At 43.6% G+C, this 18,232-nt stretch overlaps 1 protein-coding gene across 2 annotated transcripts in view; it reads right to left on the reverse strand.

Moving 5' to 3' along the window:
• Window positions 1-1,945: 1,945 nt before the first annotated feature.
• The window catches only part of TTC1 (tetratricopeptide repeat domain 1), a 73,258-nt gene continuing 56,971 nt past the window's right edge, over window positions 1,946-18,232 (reverse strand). For both annotated transcript variants that reach the window (XM_067732971.1, XM_067732970.1), the window contains 4 exons: window positions 18,034-18,070; window positions 13,320-13,468; window positions 11,057-11,111; window positions 1,946-2,574 (listed from right to left, as the gene is read on the reverse strand). In XM_067732971.1, the coding sequence (XP_067589072.1) occupies window positions 2,441-2,574; window positions 11,057-11,111; window positions 13,320-13,468; window positions 18,034-18,070 (375 nt within the window). In that variant the 3' untranslated portion in view covers window positions 1,946-2,440. The remainder of the gene's footprint in view (window positions 2,575-11,056; window positions 11,112-13,319; window positions 13,469-18,033; window positions 18,071-18,232) is intronic.

Here is an 18,232-nt window from a genome sequence, read left to right on the forward strand (position 1 = left end):
ATAGTATTTTTAAACATGTGTTTGAGCCTTCAAGGAAATTCTAGAAGGAGATTCCAAAATTATTTTGATCCATTGCAATGTCACTGGCATAAGTATATATACGATGTCACAGTGTGATTACCTTAAAAGTAAATTCTGTTATACCTTTTTTTTTGTGTGAGGGAAGGAAGGCATCACAGAATTTTAAATCATACATCTTAGCAACAGGCCACCTTCCTCCCTCGTACGTACACTCTTCCTACTTTTCAACCCTTTCAGGATTTTTCTGTAGGTTTGAACAAACATTTTCAAAAGGTTTGAATCTATCTTTTCTTCCAGATTTTGGAAGCAGAAAAGTAACAGTGATACAAAAACCCCTTGGCTTAAGCAAACTCACACCTACTTAGGTTTCCTTCCTTACCTTTCCAGGTATATTACTTGGCCCAATCACTAGAAGCACTTAATATTCGCCTTGTTTGGCCTCCTTTAAGATTTCAGCGAGGAAGTGCGGAGGAGGAGGAAGGATGCCTAAGAAGCAAAACCTCTACCCCCTGCAGCAATGGTATTGTCTTAAGAAAGGCTGTTTCCAGGCAAACAGGTTTATTTCCTATTCCTTGGAGACTCAGATAGCCTTCAGGAATCTCAGCCCTGACCATTGCTTAGTCTCAGCAACTGAGGTCAAAAGTCATAATCTGACAAAGTGGTTTTCATGGTGGTCCAAGGCTTCCCAGGGGTTCCTGAGACCCTTTCATAAGAGGTTATTTGCCTCATTCTGTCACAAGTACACAGGTATGCAGAATTTTCCAGGCTACATGACATGTGATATCGTGACAAAACGAGTACGTAAGCAGATTTATCAAGCCACACGTTAAAGAGATTTGCAAAAATGTAAAACGGTGTCTCTCTTCTTACTAAAATGTGATTTTTAGATTTTTTCTAAAATACTTGTATTAACATAAAATGTATTTTGTTGTTTTTAAAGGAATTAATATTTAAGAAATTTCTGTTTTAATTTCGAATACAGTAAGTATGAAGAGATGTAACCCACATAAACCAAATCGCTCTTTAAATTGTTTTGAGTGTGGAGGGGTCCTGAGATCAAGAGGTCTGAGAAGGGCTGCTCCTGCTGGAGCAGCAGTGCACAGCACCAGCTGCCCAGGATGCACTCATCACCGCTGGGTGGGCCACACGGCTTTCAGCTAAGCTTTCTGTACAACTTGTATGATTTCTCACACACACCTTTCGGGAAAAATCAGATGCCGGATTTATCATAAAGATAGCAAAGCAAAATTAAAAACCACATTCTCCTTCTCCCTTTCCCCTTATAAAGTGTGTGAGGAATTCCATTTCAATCTGGGATAAAGGCTTCGCAAATCACAAAGTGTGGATACAGCATATGACTCCACTGCCTACCAACACACGCTGAGGGGCTCTGAGGAACAGAGCAAAACAACAGCACGATTCTGAACACTGGGAGCATGCCTACTGCATGTCACTTACAGAATTATACGTGTACTTACTTCATTTCTAAGATGAAACCTGCACGTCACTGCACTTGACACTCAAACCATAACAATTAAAAGCTTTTCACCAGCACTGATGACTAGAAAAAAAAAAAATCTACCTTTGAAACTTCTGGGTTCATGGAGTCTAAAAGAACATGGTTTTGTTCTGGGATTCACATACCACCATTCCTGAATGAAGCTATTTTAAGTTGAAATTACTAAGATTGATACTTGGCCAAAAACACTGATTTCATAATTATCTGCACAAACCTGGAGAGGCCCGGGACAGCTTGTAAGGTGGAGTTTCTGAATCCTAATACATGGTAGGATGGTCAGCTCTTCAAGATCATCTTCAAGGTGGCAACTAAGACTCTGGGCAGATTTGTGGAATCCAGTAACACTGCTCAAAACCAACACTGCTTTAGCTGTTGTTATGGGGACAAAATTCACAACCCAGCTCAGACTGTCACAGAAAGCGTTTATTACCACAGAGGAAATTAGGAGATGTTGGAGCCCACGCAGGGCAGCCTGGGCAGTGCGTGTGATCGGGGCGAGGGAACAGCAGGTGGGGACCCCATCGATCGTGGTTGGGCAGTCTCCGACCAGCAGGTTTGCTCGGCCCAGGAGACTCCAGCTGGGCTTGTTTTTGTGGAGCTCGGGGAGGTGAGCCTGGACAAGCAGGCTTTCTCCCGGACAAAACAAAGAACAGCCAGAACCAAGGCAACAGCTGCACAGACACCACCTTAAAATGGAAATCAAATTAGGCTCATTACATCAGGAACTGCGTTTCACCCTGATCATAAAACAAGGGGGAGAAGGGAGCACTGGCCTCTACTAGATAGCCTGTCTTTGAGATAAGATGCTGTTAAACGTTAAACACTGGCAGGGCCTTTCCCCTTGCTAACACAGGCAGCATACAATTTCCAAGCCAGCTTTAAAAGCCATTGTTATCTTTGTTATCTGTTATTATCTGGATTTTGAACAAAATTGATGGAGTAGGAGCCAGTAGAGGAATCCTGTTTGATCTGGAAATTCTCTGTGGAGAGTCCAAAAGGCCGAAGAACCAAGTTCCCAAGATCTTTTAGTTTACCTGCAATGTAAAAGCAAAAAGTCCAGTAAATACAGGGAGTCAGCAGAAGCAGGAAGACCCCAAGTGCCTCACTATCTGATTACAAGATAAAAAGAGATTCTCTGCAGTTAAAAAGAAACTCCTGCTTTTAAAATCATGAAACCCTCAGCCCCCAATGTACAGCAGAGCAATCACTTCAGCGCCATCCACCCTGAGCCATGGCTTGCGTAGGGGAGCACACGGGAGCCCTGCCGCGACAGCAAAGCCTCCTGTCCAGACTGGCCAGAGGCGCCAGGGGACAGGCTCTGGGATGAGCGATGGGCTGCTCTTCCTGGGGCCTGAAGGCCAAGCCTGGCGGGGAGGGCCAAGCCCCCCCCAAGTCTGTTCTCCATGGAACAGCAGAGCGACTTGCTGAACCTAATTCCACTCTGCGGGTTTCTACTGAACCTGGGTTCAAACACAAGAGCCTCCTGCTTTTGCAAGTCTTAGCTTCCACACTGAACTCATCATTTCTCAGGAAATGGGAGATCTTGTTCCCTTGCACAGCACCATCACCTCAACAGCCCAGTCTCCCTCCCCAAGTTTCAGGCTTTCCTTGTTAATCACCAAGTGAGTTCATGTCATAAAGACCAAATGAAGACACACAGTATAACCATGGATTTTTATGCTGATTCTCCATACAAGAGGGCCACGGAGTTTATACAGAAGTTGGAGTTTCCAGGACATCTGAGAGATTTACAGGGATATGTGGGCAACAGGATGGAATATCTGAAGCTAGGAGTGTTTTGGAAAATCTTGGTGAGGATGGGTGAATACGTATTTCGACCATTTCTACACTGTTCTAATTTTTCTTGCAGGTCTGCTTCCAATGGAGATGAGGATGAGGGTAAAAGGGAAAGAAACCCCAGATCATCAGAGGTACAGGTTCCTTCCCACCTTGCCCTTGTTAGCAGCTTTGTCCCTTTGAGGTCTCCCACCTTGAAATAAACCCCAGGTAAAGAACTTAAAGATGCATGGCCTTTAAATGTCAAGACCTTTTCTAGTAACTCTTGGCAACTTTTGGACTCAGTCTAAGATTTAGCCCCCTGGCAGCTCACCATATTCACAGTAAGTTCCCAAAACCCAGACTGACCCCTCTCCAGGTAGGCTTCCCAAACTTAAACCTGGAACACATATGCTCAGTGCTGCTGATTAAGGAGAATCACCGGCACAGCCCTTGCCCCTGCGCACAGGTGGCAGCACAGAGAGGCCCAGAGCACTGCTGCAGGTAGATGGATGCGTGAATAGGGGATCGCAACAAGCCAAGAAAACAGAGGGGCCCCCCCACCAGGAGAGCGTGAGTCAGCCAGAACTTGGGCAGTCTGTCTGTCTTGGGGCTGAAGAGAGAGGAGAGAGGACAGCGAGGAAACAATCATTTAAAGAAGCCCAATAAAATGTCACTGCTGGCACAATTCTTGACTCTTCTGACACGGAGTGAGTAAAAAGTAAGAAGAAGCCTCAAGGGCCACTCACGTCACAGGCCCCAGGAAGAGCCTGTCCCAGGGCCACTGTGGACTGTCGACCAAGCCAGGGGCCACCACCTGGGCTGGAGGGATCACTGCAAGTCCACCTCGACTGCCAGAACAACAATTTGAAGGCAAATGTACATATGACTTGATATCTACTATAGGAGGCACTGGGATCTAAAGAATACAAGTTATTCTTGGCTTCTGAGATGCTCACAGCCTAGTGGGCACCCAGACACAAGACTGAGGTGAGCGCAGAGGAGCTCGCAGGCCCGTTCAGGGGTGTGAGGAAGGCATTTCAGGAGAGACAAGGCTCTGAAGGACGGGGAGCAGTTACTGAAGGTGGTGAGGAGGCCGCTGCACCTGGAGACGGCGGCAAAGCAAGGGCACAAGTATTCAAACTGCAGATGGAGAGGGGGCAGGGGGCTTTGCGCAGGCCCAGACTTTGCCTAACTGGTTGGAGGACCTGCCCACCACAAGGAGCCCTGGACCTTCGCTTGGCTGATTCTGTGGAGTGGCAGCCGTGAACACGTGCTTCTCCAGATGCAGGGAGCACAGTTCCCTCCATGCAGAGGTCGAGGGTTCCACGGCTGTCCACAGTCAGTGGCGGAGCAGGGCAGGGACAGAGCAGGGGCCCCTGTGACAGGTAACTGTGGCTCCCCAGTGGCTTTGCTGAAACGTCCCTGGCACCACCCTGCAGTGCAGGACTTCTCCGAACCAAGTCCTCCCTCTTCCCAGGGACCTGACGCGGCTCCCACTCACGTCCAGCTCCTGCCCCTCTGCCTCACTTTCCCTTGCAGGTGTTTCCTCCAATAAATCTCTTGTGTTTCTTCTTTTTTTTTTTTTTAATTTATTTTGGGTTGTGCTTGGTCTTCGTTGCTGCGCGTGGGCTTTATTTAGTTGAGGCGAGTGGGGGCTACTCTTTGTTGCAGTGCACGTGCTTCTCATTGCGGTGGCTTGTCTCTGTTACGGAGCACGGGGTCTAGCTGCACGGGCTTCAGTAGTTGTGGCTCACTGGGCTCAGTAGTTGTGGCTCGCGGGCTCTAGAGCACAGGCTCGGTAGTTGTGGCGCACAGGCTTCGCTGCTCTGTGGCATGTGGGATCTTCCCAGAGCAGGTCTCAAACCTGTGTCCCCTGCACTGGTAGGCGGATCCTTAACCACTGCGCCACCAGGGAAGTCCTCTCTTGTGTTTCTAATCAAATCTTGCCTTCTGTTTCTCCAAGGACCCAACCTAACACATATGGCATCATTCTTTTTTCCTTTTATTCTCATATCTCTGCCTTTATAACATTCCACAATAGCTTGACTATTATCGCCAGAACAGTAGAACAGGAGATGGGAAGTCTGCTTGCTAAATAGACAACGTACATGAAGTCCCTGGAAGGCAGCAGACACGTAAAAAAGACACATGATTAAATAGTCTCCCCATTAGAGAAGACCTGAGGTTAACCTGACTTGAATTAATTCAACCAACATGTACTAAGTACATATGTGTGGCGGGGATGCAAAGATACAGGACACTGTCTTTACACCAAAATAAGCTTAGATATGATAGAAGATAAGACACACACTGAAGCCAGTTCACATGTAGCTGAGATATAAAATGCTATGAGAGTCAATAAGAAGAAGATGCCCTCCAGCTTGGGCAGGGAGGAGGGAGATCTGGCAGAGCTTTGTGTGTGAGAGTCTGCATTTCAATCACCACTAAAGGACAGGCAGGACTGCAACCATTTGAGATAGAGGGAGTGGGCAGTGCAGGCAAAAATGGTAGGATCAAATGTACGGAGACAGGCAGGCAAGGGTGGGCAGTGTGTCCAAAGGGCTGAAAGGGAGGTGGCAGGGCGCGGCAAAGGCCATTGATGGTTTGAGAACAGCTTTCAGGGTTAATAATGCTACGGGGCAAAGTGAAGAATAAACCACAAGAGGAGAGCCTGGAGGTGGTTCTGACAGAAAGCTGGTGAGGCCTAACGGGAAAGAGGCCGTTTATTCACTGAACAAACATTTGATGTTTACACTGTCAGGTGAAGAAGCTCTGAAATTAGGGGTATGGAAATAACAGACACAAACTATATATATAAAATAGATAAGCAACAAGGATATACCAGGAATTATACCCATTATCGTGTAATAACCTCAAATGGTGTATAAACTGCAAAAGTACTGAATCGCTATGCTGTGTACCTGAAACTAACACAATATTGTAAATCAACTACGCTTCAATTAGACAAAGCTCTGAAATTAGCGTAGGGCCAATGGGAACATAAGGAAACAGAGCACAACATTAAGGTACAACCAACAAGTTTCAGTGTCTGCAAGATTCACCTTTTACTGTTGATGATGGTGGCAGAGAAGCACCTTCAGCAGAGGTCATGCTCCTTCCTAGCTCTGTACACACACACTCACCATCTTCCTGCTGCTGTTCACAGTCAGGGTGGGCGCTCAGAGACAAGGGCAGCTTCGCTGAACCCAAGACAGGACCATCTGCCAAACTAGCCTATCTGCCACACTTTCCACTGGCCGCCAAATCCCACCCCTCCCCCGACCTGGGCAGTATTAGGTTCCTTTATTTCCACTTGTAGCAAATCTGACACCATGACTCAGCCTGAATGTGCCCACATGCCCCTAACTGTTAGGATCTCATCTATAAGAGCTCCCATGGCAAAGAGAAGAGTCCAACACTGCTTGTGCTCAGACAAGAATAGTTATGACACGAGATCAAGGCTTGGCACTGGATCCAGTTCTGATAAATATTAACTTCCGCGTCTCCAAGCAACACTGTATTATAAAAATCCAACTGACTCATTACACATAATTTCTCTTCAGAGATACTGACTGTGCAGTAGTCAGTTTAGCATCAGGAGAGCCTGGAAGGCCATTTGTTTTCACCTCCTTAAGATCACTGAGGTTGGAACCAGTGGAATAGATCCTTTAGGACTTTCTCCTATTAGGAGAACCAAATTGCATCCAAGTGAATCTTGACACTGCATTTCCTCTTATGAGGCAGAAAACTAAGCCATGAAGCTGTGACTCTTGCTTTCCTCTGAGCAAAAGGCAAATTAAGAGGGCACAGAATAGAGAAAATAAAATTCACACTCAATTCAAATGCTTATATATTAGTCAGCTCTTGGGTGAACGTAGAAGTGGAAGGAAGCCTTACCAAGAACTATCAAAGAGGAGAAGCTACAGGAGCAGCAACTAGGTAACGAAGCAAAAAGCAGGGCATCGAAAACCCAAAACTGACATTCCCTACTGAGGGGGTGACAGCAACACGGAACTGGCTGAGAGAGTCTCCAGTGGCCAGAGCACATGGCATGGCAAGTGCACAGTCTGTAACGAGTATCAGGCAGGGCAGCAGGAAGAGAAATGTGAAAAAAGAGCCTGGATTTCCATACCCACATGTATGGCTTCAGCAGTTTTAAGGGACAGTAACAATTTCGAGGCTCTCGTGATATTCGGCAAGGGAGCTGATTCTAGGCCCCTCTATCACTTGCAGAGAGGCACACAATGCACAGGAATAGCCAAAAAAGACCTGTTGCATCCTCACAATGACAATGAACAAGTTACTTCCGGCTCCAAATCTAGCTTTTGAACATGGAACATACAAGGTGGTATTCTTAATTCAGTTCACAACTACACACTCATTAGGATGCTAATGGCCAGGAGTGAACACCTGAGTAACTTCAGGAATCAGGAGACCAGCAACACGTTCCAAGAAGGTGGAAGGAGGGCATGGTACAAGTGGAAAACCTGGGCTGGATGCGGAACAAGGCCCCTGTGTGTGCCGAGCAGCTGTGTGCCAGTGAAAGGAAGGTAGGGTTTCTGGGGCAGTGCCTCACCCACGTCTCTTGATCCTTTGGGGGAATCAAAGAGTTTCATGTCACAGCTCTAGGTTTTCCAGGTCAGGACAGCCTCTCGACTGAGGCAGGAAGAGCAGATCCCCCGGAACTGTTGGAACAGAAGCTAAATGCTCTGAGTCTCTTGGGGTGCTCTGTCCAGGACATCTTTCCCGCCTCATCACACCACTGACTATACCCTTAAGTCATTCCCTGGCTATAACAGCCACCAGGCTATCTTCCCAGAGGAAAGGACAAAAGGAAACACTCCAGTTACTGACTCCTTTCCTCAAATCTAAACTCAGCGTGATTGTCCCTCTCTGGCAAGGACTGTGGCACTATGAGTGACTGCCACCCTGGGTCTCCACTCCTGCTCTAAGGATGACATTTATAAATGACAGACTAAGAAGAGAGGAGCAAGTATGTTCTACCCATTTATAATTCCAATTAGAATTTTTTTTCCCAAGAAGGGGGGTACGTAGCTCTTCTTTCTAACAACAAGGAAGTCAAGTTACAGAGAGAAAAGGAAAAGCAAGTCAAGATTATCGAACAAACTTAAAGACAATCTCATTTTGTTAAATTATCACATAACGTAGCAAATGCCAGTGACAAATGGTGCTAAGCAGTTTTAAAAATCTTTAACTGCCAATCTTCCAGCAGAAGCCATCATTCCCAGAGAAACTAGCACTAAAAATCATGCAGTCCACTGCAAAAAGCTTGCTCAGAACTTCTAAGCAAGTGACGTTACTCTGCGCTTCTAGAGGGACCAGCCTCCAAAAATCTCAAAGCACACGAATCAAAGGTGGTTCATCTGTAACAAGGAAGGAAGAACACCAGAAAGCTCTTGTGGGGCGGAGAGTGATTTCTCCCTTTAAGGCTCTCCTACGGGAGGTGACACCCAGAACCAATTTTTATTCATGATCCTTATATTCATTAAGAATATAAAGGAAGGGGCTTCCCTGGTGGCGCAGTGGTTAAGAATCTGCCTGACAATGCAGGGGACGTGGGTTCAAGCCCTGGTCCAGGAAGATCCCACATACCGTGGAGCAACTAAGCCCGTGAGCCACAACTACTGAGCCCATGCGCCACAACTACTGGAGCCCGTGTGCCTAGAGCCCATGTTCCACAACAAGAGAAGCCACTGCAATGAGAAGCCCACGCACTGCAATGAAGAGCAGCCCCTGCTCACTGCAACTAGAGAAAACCTGCGTGCAGCAAGGAAGACCCAATGCAGACAAAAGTAATAATAAAAAAAAGAAAAAAAGAATATAAAAGAGTCCAGCCATTCAGACTACTGATGTGTAACAACAAACTGACATATTACTTACCAAGCAACTTAAGTTGTTTATGAAGGGAACAACATAAGTAAAAGCCAAAGCCACAAGACAGGAAACATCAGCTCATTAGAATTTAGAGTGACAAGGACAGATGGAAGTTTTGATTCCATCTGGAACTGACAATGGCAGTAAGATTCAATTTACACCTATCTCTTTATTTTTCCATATTGGTTCAAAACAAATGGACCCAGGGACCAGTGCCTAAGTGTCTTTTCCAAAACCACTATGCTCAATCACCAAGTCATCTCTTTCAGCATGAAATCCAGCTCAGCTAAATGCAAATTCTTTCCTTCCTTTTTTTTTTTTTTTTTTGCTAAAATAAAGCATCATTGTGAATAGGTAAGAAAATGCTCTCTTCCCTCTTCTTTGAAGAAAAAGTACCTCCAAAATAACTTTTCTGCTCAAACATGGTGTCAAATTTAATTAAATATGTAAATTAGGGAAAGAGCCAATTTTGGAAAAACTGAGGAAGGCTCCAGAAATCTCCCCAAGTCTGAAGCATCTCCCCTTGGAGTCTGAGTCTATCCAGCAGGGGCGAGGGCTTTGGATCGACTAGGTTAGTGGCTTCTTCTCAATCAACTTTGCTATCAGTGATCTTTGGGGAAATCTGTCTCATTCTCTGGATACTAATGCCTAAAGGCCATACATGGCCAGGCTCAATTTATTTTAAATGAGTTTCCTTTAGTCCCATGTGATTGCAATTCACAATATAGATCTAGAAAATATTCATAAGGAAAAATATATAGGAGATCCTGAACAGAGAACTATCAGACAGGTTATAAGCAGACTATGCTGGGCAGGTCTCTGTCCAGGAACCTTTACTCCCCTTCGTCAAGCAGACTGTTCATGAGAGGAATTCTGTAATTCCAACTATAAACATGCTTTGGCAAACACAAGAAGTAACTAAAACACGGGTCAAATGAAACCATTTCCCCGACCCCCAAACCCACAGTCTTTTCCCCCTTCCTATTTACTACTAATTCTTGCCCTCGCATGTGTTCTCAAACACTAAAGGGACTCTGAACGCCATTTTCAAAACAAAAGTCCCCTTGGTTTTGACATGGTATTGGCTTGTACTGATTGCATCCTAATGGAACGTAAAACCTGAAGCTGGGACCTCCCTGGTGGGGCAGTGGTTAAGAATCCGCCTATCAGTGCAGGGGACATGGGTTCTATCCCTGATCCAGGAAGATCCCACATGCCACGGAGCAACTAAGCCCATGCGCCACAACTACTGAGCCCATGCTCCACAACTACTGAAGCCCAGGCGCCTAGAGCCCGTGCTCCACAAGAGAGGCCACCGCAATGAGAAGCCCACGCACCGCAATGAAGAGTAGCCCCCATTCGCCACAACTAGGGAAAGCGCACACACAGCAATGAAGACCCAGTGCAGCCAAATATAAATAAATAGATAGATAAAAAACACAAAACCCAAAAAACCTGAAGTTGTTTACTCAAATGAAGAAATTCAACTGTTTTTAAGAAATTCATGATCTGAAATAGAGGTTGGTGGCAGCCCAGGTTGGGAGTTAATTATGTTTGCATTCTTGAAGGGAGGAAAATTTTCCAAAAACAAAAAAACAACCCCACAAAATGGAAGTTTAGTTTTTGAAAAGCTGCTATCCACTCTAAACCACACTGCTCCTTCTAGAATTAAAAATGGCTAAGAACTCACGAGCCCCACGGTACTGGTGCCCACAACAAACAAAGGGCCCCAAAGCTATTTCTAACTGCTGTATTCTCCTCTAATGAATAAAAGTACTGATGGCCCCATCCCCGGCTTCCTAGCTATTTATGGTCAAGAGAAGGTAAGGGAAGCAGACTTACCTAACATATCTTCCTTTAGTCTTTCATTACGTTCCTCAATTTGCTTAGGTAACCTCTGAGGGAAAAAGCACCAAAACATGGGTTGTGAAAATCTTTTGGCTTTATTTTGAATTTGAGAAACATTAAAAACCTCATGTGAAAGCGAGACCAGGTTAAGTACCTATACATGAGCCTATTAAACATAGAGAAGAACAAATGTCTGTCTGTGGGGGAGCTACAGAGACTGGAGTTTGGTTTGGTTCAATGCTATATTCCCAGTTCTTAGCAGAGTGGCCCAAGGAGGACCTCAATAAAAACTTGGTGAAAAACACACACACGCACACGCACACACACACAGAAAATGTCTGAAAGGATACAAACCAGATGTTTATAGGAGTATATTTAGGTGGTGGGATTATAGGTGATATTTATATTATTAATTTTTTTGCTCATTTGTATTTTTTAACTTGAAGTCCTTTCTTTATATAATCTAATTTGTTGAGAAAGCATCAGATCGTTTCAACCTTGGCACTACTGATATTTTGGACTGGGTAACTGCTGTAGGGCTGTCCTGTGCATCGTAGAATGTTTAGAGCATCCCTGGCCTCCACCCACCAGATGCCAACAGTACCCTCCCAGTCATGACAAAGTGCCTCCCCACACTGCCAAATGCCCCCTGGAACCAAATCACCTCCAGCTGACCTAGATTAGAGTCTTCTATGGTCCCTTTTAGCTCTGTAATTGCCCCCAAGTACTCTGGGAGTCCAGTATTAACTCAGTTGTAATAATTCAATATAAAATAAATTCTTTATGCATATAACAGCTAGCTTTAAAAAAAGGCTCCCTTTCATGGAACTCTTAAAACTAATTTGACAAGGATAAAGGCTACCAAGAATTTAGCCAAGATTTTAAGAACTCTATTCCCTTTCCTCATGTCAAATTTAAGTTAATCCTAACACCATTCAGAGATACGTTAAAAGTCAGATAAACTGCTTTCAAATTGCTTATGTATTTTAATTACCCAAACGAGCCCTTCTCCCATTATTCAAAAGATCTGTTGTTATTGAAGGAATTCACCTCAAGTGGGTATAAAAACAAAGCAAAACAAAACCCAAACCACCTAGAATATTAGTGCAGGGAGAGGAGTCAACATTTCTCAGGTCCGCTTGGTGGAATAACAGTCCCGTGAACTAGACAGGAACCTGTATAGCAGGGGCTCAGATGCCCTCAGGGGCCAGAGGGGAAAGGTAGTAAGTAAGGCAAGAGTATGGGCATGCTCACTGTGGAATCGAGAGCGCCAGCTGAGCACCGGCATGTGGGAGCTCAAGGAGGAGCCAGCACGTCCGCATCTTCCAATTTCAAGAGAAGCCCGACTTAGATTTTCATCTAGTAAAATCTTTCCATTTGTAAATGTTGGCAAGTGCCCTCAATTCCAAAAACAAAACCGAGAAGTCTGCCTTAAATAAAAGACTCCTGTAGCTCCCCGGCTCCTGCCACCTCTGTGGCATACTGGGTTCAGAATGGACCTCTCCATCCTAATGGCCCTCTGAAAAGTCTGGCAGCAAAGAAACCTGTTTGGTTAAAGCCAGTGTTTGTCGAACTTACTTGAACACGCATTATTTTGGGGCAATAAGATATACACATCCAATACTGCAGTATATCCTTCAGAGTGTATGTTGCTCTGTGCGTTAGAGATAATCAAAGAGTGGTGCTAAATCTGGAGTTATTTTTAAAGGGAGGAAAACCAGTAACATTTAGTTAACTTACAACTGACATAAAAAATATTATGCCATTTAGAAGCAAAAGGATTGTTAGTGCCAAGGACAAGAACTAGAGTCATTTTAAGAGAGATAAGAAAGTTAGTTTAGGATATATTCAATTGGAAATGTGCTGGCCATATAACAATGAATAGAAACTTGGTGACTGAGTAAGGAAAAGGATGACAAGAAAACCAGAAATGTGTTACCTATAATATTAAGACTCACTTTCAACTAAACCAGGCACCTACAAGTAGACAAGATTTCCCAGTCCAACAATGAAATAAAGTTCTTGTCAACCTTAGAGGTTAGAGGTTTACAAAGATAACACTTTTAGAATGAAGATTAAATAGTACATGGTACAGTGGGTGTGTGGCCACCACTTCAAAGTTCTATCTCCCATATATTCTGATAAGCTTCTCAAAAGCTTAGAAATGGCATATAGTTGTGTCTCTAAGGATCATTTAACATTCACCGAGTAGCAACACAAGGAACAGAAAATATTTTTGTAAAAAAATTATGTTTACCATACAAGCCTCTCTTGCTTGATGTACTGACGGATCTTTTTCTAGTATGGATTTATAGTCTTCCAGGGCTTCATCCAGCTTGTCAGTCTTCTCGTACAACTCCGCTCTCCTCAATATTGCCCTGATATAGCTGGGGTTTAATTGAATTGCTATAAAAAGAGAAGAAATAATTGTCACCATGAGGAAAAAGGGCCTGTACATCCTCAGCTATATCAAGTTTATTATTCTCCATGGGTCCATAAGGAAAAGTTTTTGGCAAAGGACATACCTACAGTTGGCAAACTTCTTCTGTAAAGGGCAGATAGTAAAGATTTTACACTTTGTGGGATAGACTGTCTGTTACAACTACTGATCTCTGCTATTGTAGCATGAAAGCAAGCATAGACGATGCATAAGCAAATAAGGTTAGCTGTATCACAATAAGCCTTTATTTATGAAGACTGAAGTCTGAAGTTCATAACTTTTATGTGTCTTGAAATATTACTTCTCTTTTACTTCCAACCATTTAATGTAAAAACCGTTCTTAGCTTGTAGGCTGTAAAAAAGCAGGTGGCATGCAGGCTGGATTTGGCTTGTTGACTGTAGTTTACCAAACCCTGGTCCACACCCAAGTCCTGCTTTCCACCTACTTGTCCTTCACCCACTTCAGAACAGACCAAAACACAGAGCTCAAGGCACAGTGAAAACGTAAGAGGGAATTTGAAGGCACATATTAAAAAATTGAGGGAGAACTTTGGTGGCAGACTCTGCTATCATTCTCTCTTTTCTAGGCCTCAGCTACTGTGGTCGTGCCTTGACTCCTGAGGTTACATTTTTAGCTAAATCCTCACTGTTCCTTCAAACTCCTGCTCTAACACCTTAGATCACTGGCACATAATATCCTCTCCTTTTTCCAACAACAACCCTTCCAATAATCCAGTGCCCGCGTTTTGGTTCAAGTATACTACATTCTTGTATTCTTTTTTAAGTTGTTTCTTTCTCTGTTAGAAAGCAATATCATGGCTCTAGAACTTTTTTCTTTTCAAGTGATATACTCATTTTTAAATTCACTCATGCTTTCAGTAACTATTTATTTAGTACCTAATATATGCACCTAGTGCAGTGTATCTCTGGAGTATAGTAGTGGCAAACAGAACAGACTACGTCCACGTTCTCATGAAGCTTTAAGCTATTCTAGGAGGCAAGAGAAGATGGCATACAAATAATTTCAGATAGTTTTGTGCTGTAGAGAAAAATAAAACAAGGTGATGTAAATTCAGGTGAAGAGGGGAATAAGTAACTTTAGAGAGTGGTCAAATATGAAAAAGGATTATTTGAGGGAGGCCAGCCATTTGAAAAGCTGAGGAAGAGCATACAGGAAAAAGGACTAACAAGAGTAAAGGCTCTAAAGCAAGAATAACTTTGACGTGTTTGTTGGTGACTAGGTAAGGGCTGCGGAAGAGATGAGGCTGAAGATACGCAACAAGCAGGTCATGGAGGCCTTCCTCGCCAGGGAAAGGAGCTTGGACTTTTTTTTTTTCTTTTTTGTGGTACACGGGCCTCTCACTGTTGTGGCCTCTCCTGTTGCGGAGCACAGGCTCTGGACGCGCAGGCTCAGTGGCCATGGCTCACGGGCCCAGCCGCTCCGCAGCATGTGGGATCTTCCCGGACTGGGGCACGAACCCGCGTCCCCTGCATCAGCAGGCCGACTCTCAACCACTGCGCCACCAGGGAAGCCCTTGGACTTTTTCTTAAGTGTGATACGAAGCCACTGGAATGTCTTCAAGCAGATCAAGACATAATCTGATTTACAGTTTTAAAGGATCACTTTGGCTACAGTGTGGAGGGGATGAGGGGAAGCAGAGACAGCTGGGATGTCACTGCAATGGTCCAGATGAGAGAGGATGCTGACTAAGCTGCTAACAGTGGAGATGAAAAGGAGAGGCCAGATTAAGGAAATGTCTTTGAATCAGAGCCCAAAGGATTTGCTAATTAATTAAGCCATGTGGAATGAAAGAAAGAGTAATCAGGGATGACTCCAAACGTTTTAGTTTCAGCAAGTAAATAATGGATAATAATGCCATTCATTAGAATGAAAAAAACTAACCTCAAGTTGTATTCACGCATGCATGCGTGCGTGGGGACTGCGGAGGCACCAGAGTCTGCTCTGGGCACGTTAAATCTGCAATGCCTACTAGACATCCCAGAGGAGATGTCAACTTTGCAATGGGATACAGGGCTCCAGGCTACAGGGCAGAGCCAAAAATATAAACTATAGCATAGAGATGGGTTATTTAAAGTTGCAGAACTAGATGAGATCACATAGGGAGAAAATATAGAGGGAAAAAAAAAAGAGGGCCCTATAGATGAAGAACTAGGGACTTCCAAAATGATGAGGCTGACAGAGAAGCCAGCAAAAGAGACTAAAAAGGAATAGCCAATGAAACAGAAGAAAATGAGGAATGACACACTGTGTTAAATGCTTTTGGGAAGTCAAGTAAGATGAGGATAGAGAAGCAACTACCGAACAAGAGGAGGGTGTTGGTGACCTTTACAAGATGGGTTTCAGGGGCATGAATGAAACAGAAGTCCAATGGATGTGTAAGGAGAGAATGGGAGAAGACAAAGGAGACACAGTAGGTATAGACAATCTTTCAATGAAGCAGACCAGAGAAATGGGACAGGGGTTGGAGGGGGATACTGGTTCAGGAGAAGGTTTTCTGAAAGAACCCAAACCTCAACATTTCAACTTTACATGCTGTCAATCTCCGCTTAGTCCAGCACATCATATTCTCTTAAAATATTCCCAACTACATAATACTCACAGGAAAAAAAAAATACTCCAGTGACTTCTACTACATCTTTTAAAAAACAGAACCCCCTAATTTACATTTTAACTCAGATACTGCCCCCTTCTCAACTAGTGGATAGCTTCTAACAATGCAAATATGTACTGAAGAGAAAGAATTCTTCCCATGATTACTTTTTTTTTTTTTTTGGCCACGCCTCAAAGCTTACAGGATCTCAGTTCCTTGACCAGAGATTGAACCCGGGCCCCGGCAGTGAAAGCACCGAGTCCTAACCACTGGACAGCCAGGGAATTCCCCATGATTACTTTATAAAAACCTCAAATGTCAACTTTTCACTGTAACTTGTGATTTTCTTTCTCAATCCATATAAACAGAATTAACTTAAACTTTATTTATGCCAAGGCTAAAAGACCAAAGGTGACTAGCATTAAATATTGTTCCATATAACTGGTAGTAATGAGCTCCAAATATGACCTCAGAAATAAGTCCTTTGCCAGGGTTTATGCACTGAGTGGGCATGTGTTTGGGGGGGTTAGTGGGAGGAGAAGGGTCCTTAATACAAATAACCATACTAGTGTCAACGTATTTGGCCTATGGGTTCAACAACCCATATGCAGTCCATAACAACTAAGTATAAGCACATGAATACTGATTTAACCAAATCCAAAAACAAATCTGGGAAACACTTTGGTTGGAAACACTTTCCTTCCCCTTCCTCCCATTTTCTTGGCTCCTACACTGAGGGTTACAGCTAGAAATGAATTCTCTTTCCTAGTGTATACCCTGCTAATCAGGCTTACAAGGCATTTTCTCACCGTTTGGTTACAGAGAAAAGAACTGAAAATCAGAATCTTGTTCCTAATTTAAACTCTTCAAACCCACACATCTCACACAGATTAAGGTTGAACACCTTCTTCCAAACAAAACAGTACATTCAGAATTAGTTGCAGTCCAAGATAAATAGATCAGAAGAAGTTTGTTAGATTCTAATGTAGTAACAGATACATTACAGATACATCCTTCAGATACTCTATAGAAATACCAAGGATGAAGAAAAGAAATCCAGTAGAGAGGGTGACTAATTCATGTTAAAAAAAAACTAAAAAACAAAACAGAAGAGGGAATTCATGCTTGGTCTGAGAGTGGGATTAGATAATATATAAGGTTCTTTCTAACTCTATGATTCTCTCAGAGAAAAATATTATCCAAAGGAGGAAAATGGAAAAAAAACCAACAACAACCCACAAATTACAAGAGTAGTAATTAGCTAGAAAGACTCATGAGAGTAGCAAGATGCAAGGAAAATGACTGCGTGTTCTCCACACCAAGACAAGACAACCGTCTGGCCTATCAGGAAATCTGTGGAAAAAACAATGGTGATCCTATGTCTGGGGCTGTCTCTATCAGTTGGTAGAACGAAAAGACCACGATGGAACTCAGATAGCAGAGGCTTGATTCACTGTGTGGAACCTGAAAGGATAATTAAAATGATGGCAAGGAGGTTTGGATTAAGTACTACATCTGAAGAGAGTACCAATTCCCTAACAGCAACTGCCCTTCCAAACACACAGATTCAGGTGCCCCAACAGCAGCTAACTAAGACCTTCAACTTCAGTTTCAAAGGAGAGTAATTTGGACATACAGGGAATAAACTCTGTTTCTGTGGCCAAGGTAGCTTGGAATTATTCTCCATATATTTACCAATACAGGATAAACGGACTGAACTATCCATTCAAAAGCATGCTTACACTAAGACAACTACTGTGCAGTACCTCTAAGAAAGGCCGAGAGCTTCTTCTTTAACTGCCTCAGAAGAAGAGTACATGTGTACAAGTAAACACCTGACTGAGAGCCTCCTTATTTGCTTGTCTAGCTGAGGTAATGCTTTTTGTATGTTAACATGCAACAAGACCAAAAAGCTGTACCTTTGCTGCAGTCACTGATGGCCATCTCTTTCTTGTCCTAAAACGAAATAGATCATTAATATGTCACCCTAATTCTGTCTCAATAGCCCAAAGGCTCAATGACATATGCTGATCATTAATAATTGCTTACGGAGATGCAGAATGCTTTTCAAGGAAATAACACCAAAACACGCGTGTTACTTCCAAGCTAAAATTCAAA

The sequence above is a fragment of the Pseudorca crassidens genome, chromosome 3 (assembly GCF_039906515.1).
Source record: "Pseudorca crassidens isolate mPseCra1 chromosome 3, mPseCra1.hap1, whole genome shotgun sequence".
NCBI lineage: Eukaryota > Metazoa > Chordata > Mammalia > Artiodactyla > Delphinidae > Pseudorca > Pseudorca crassidens.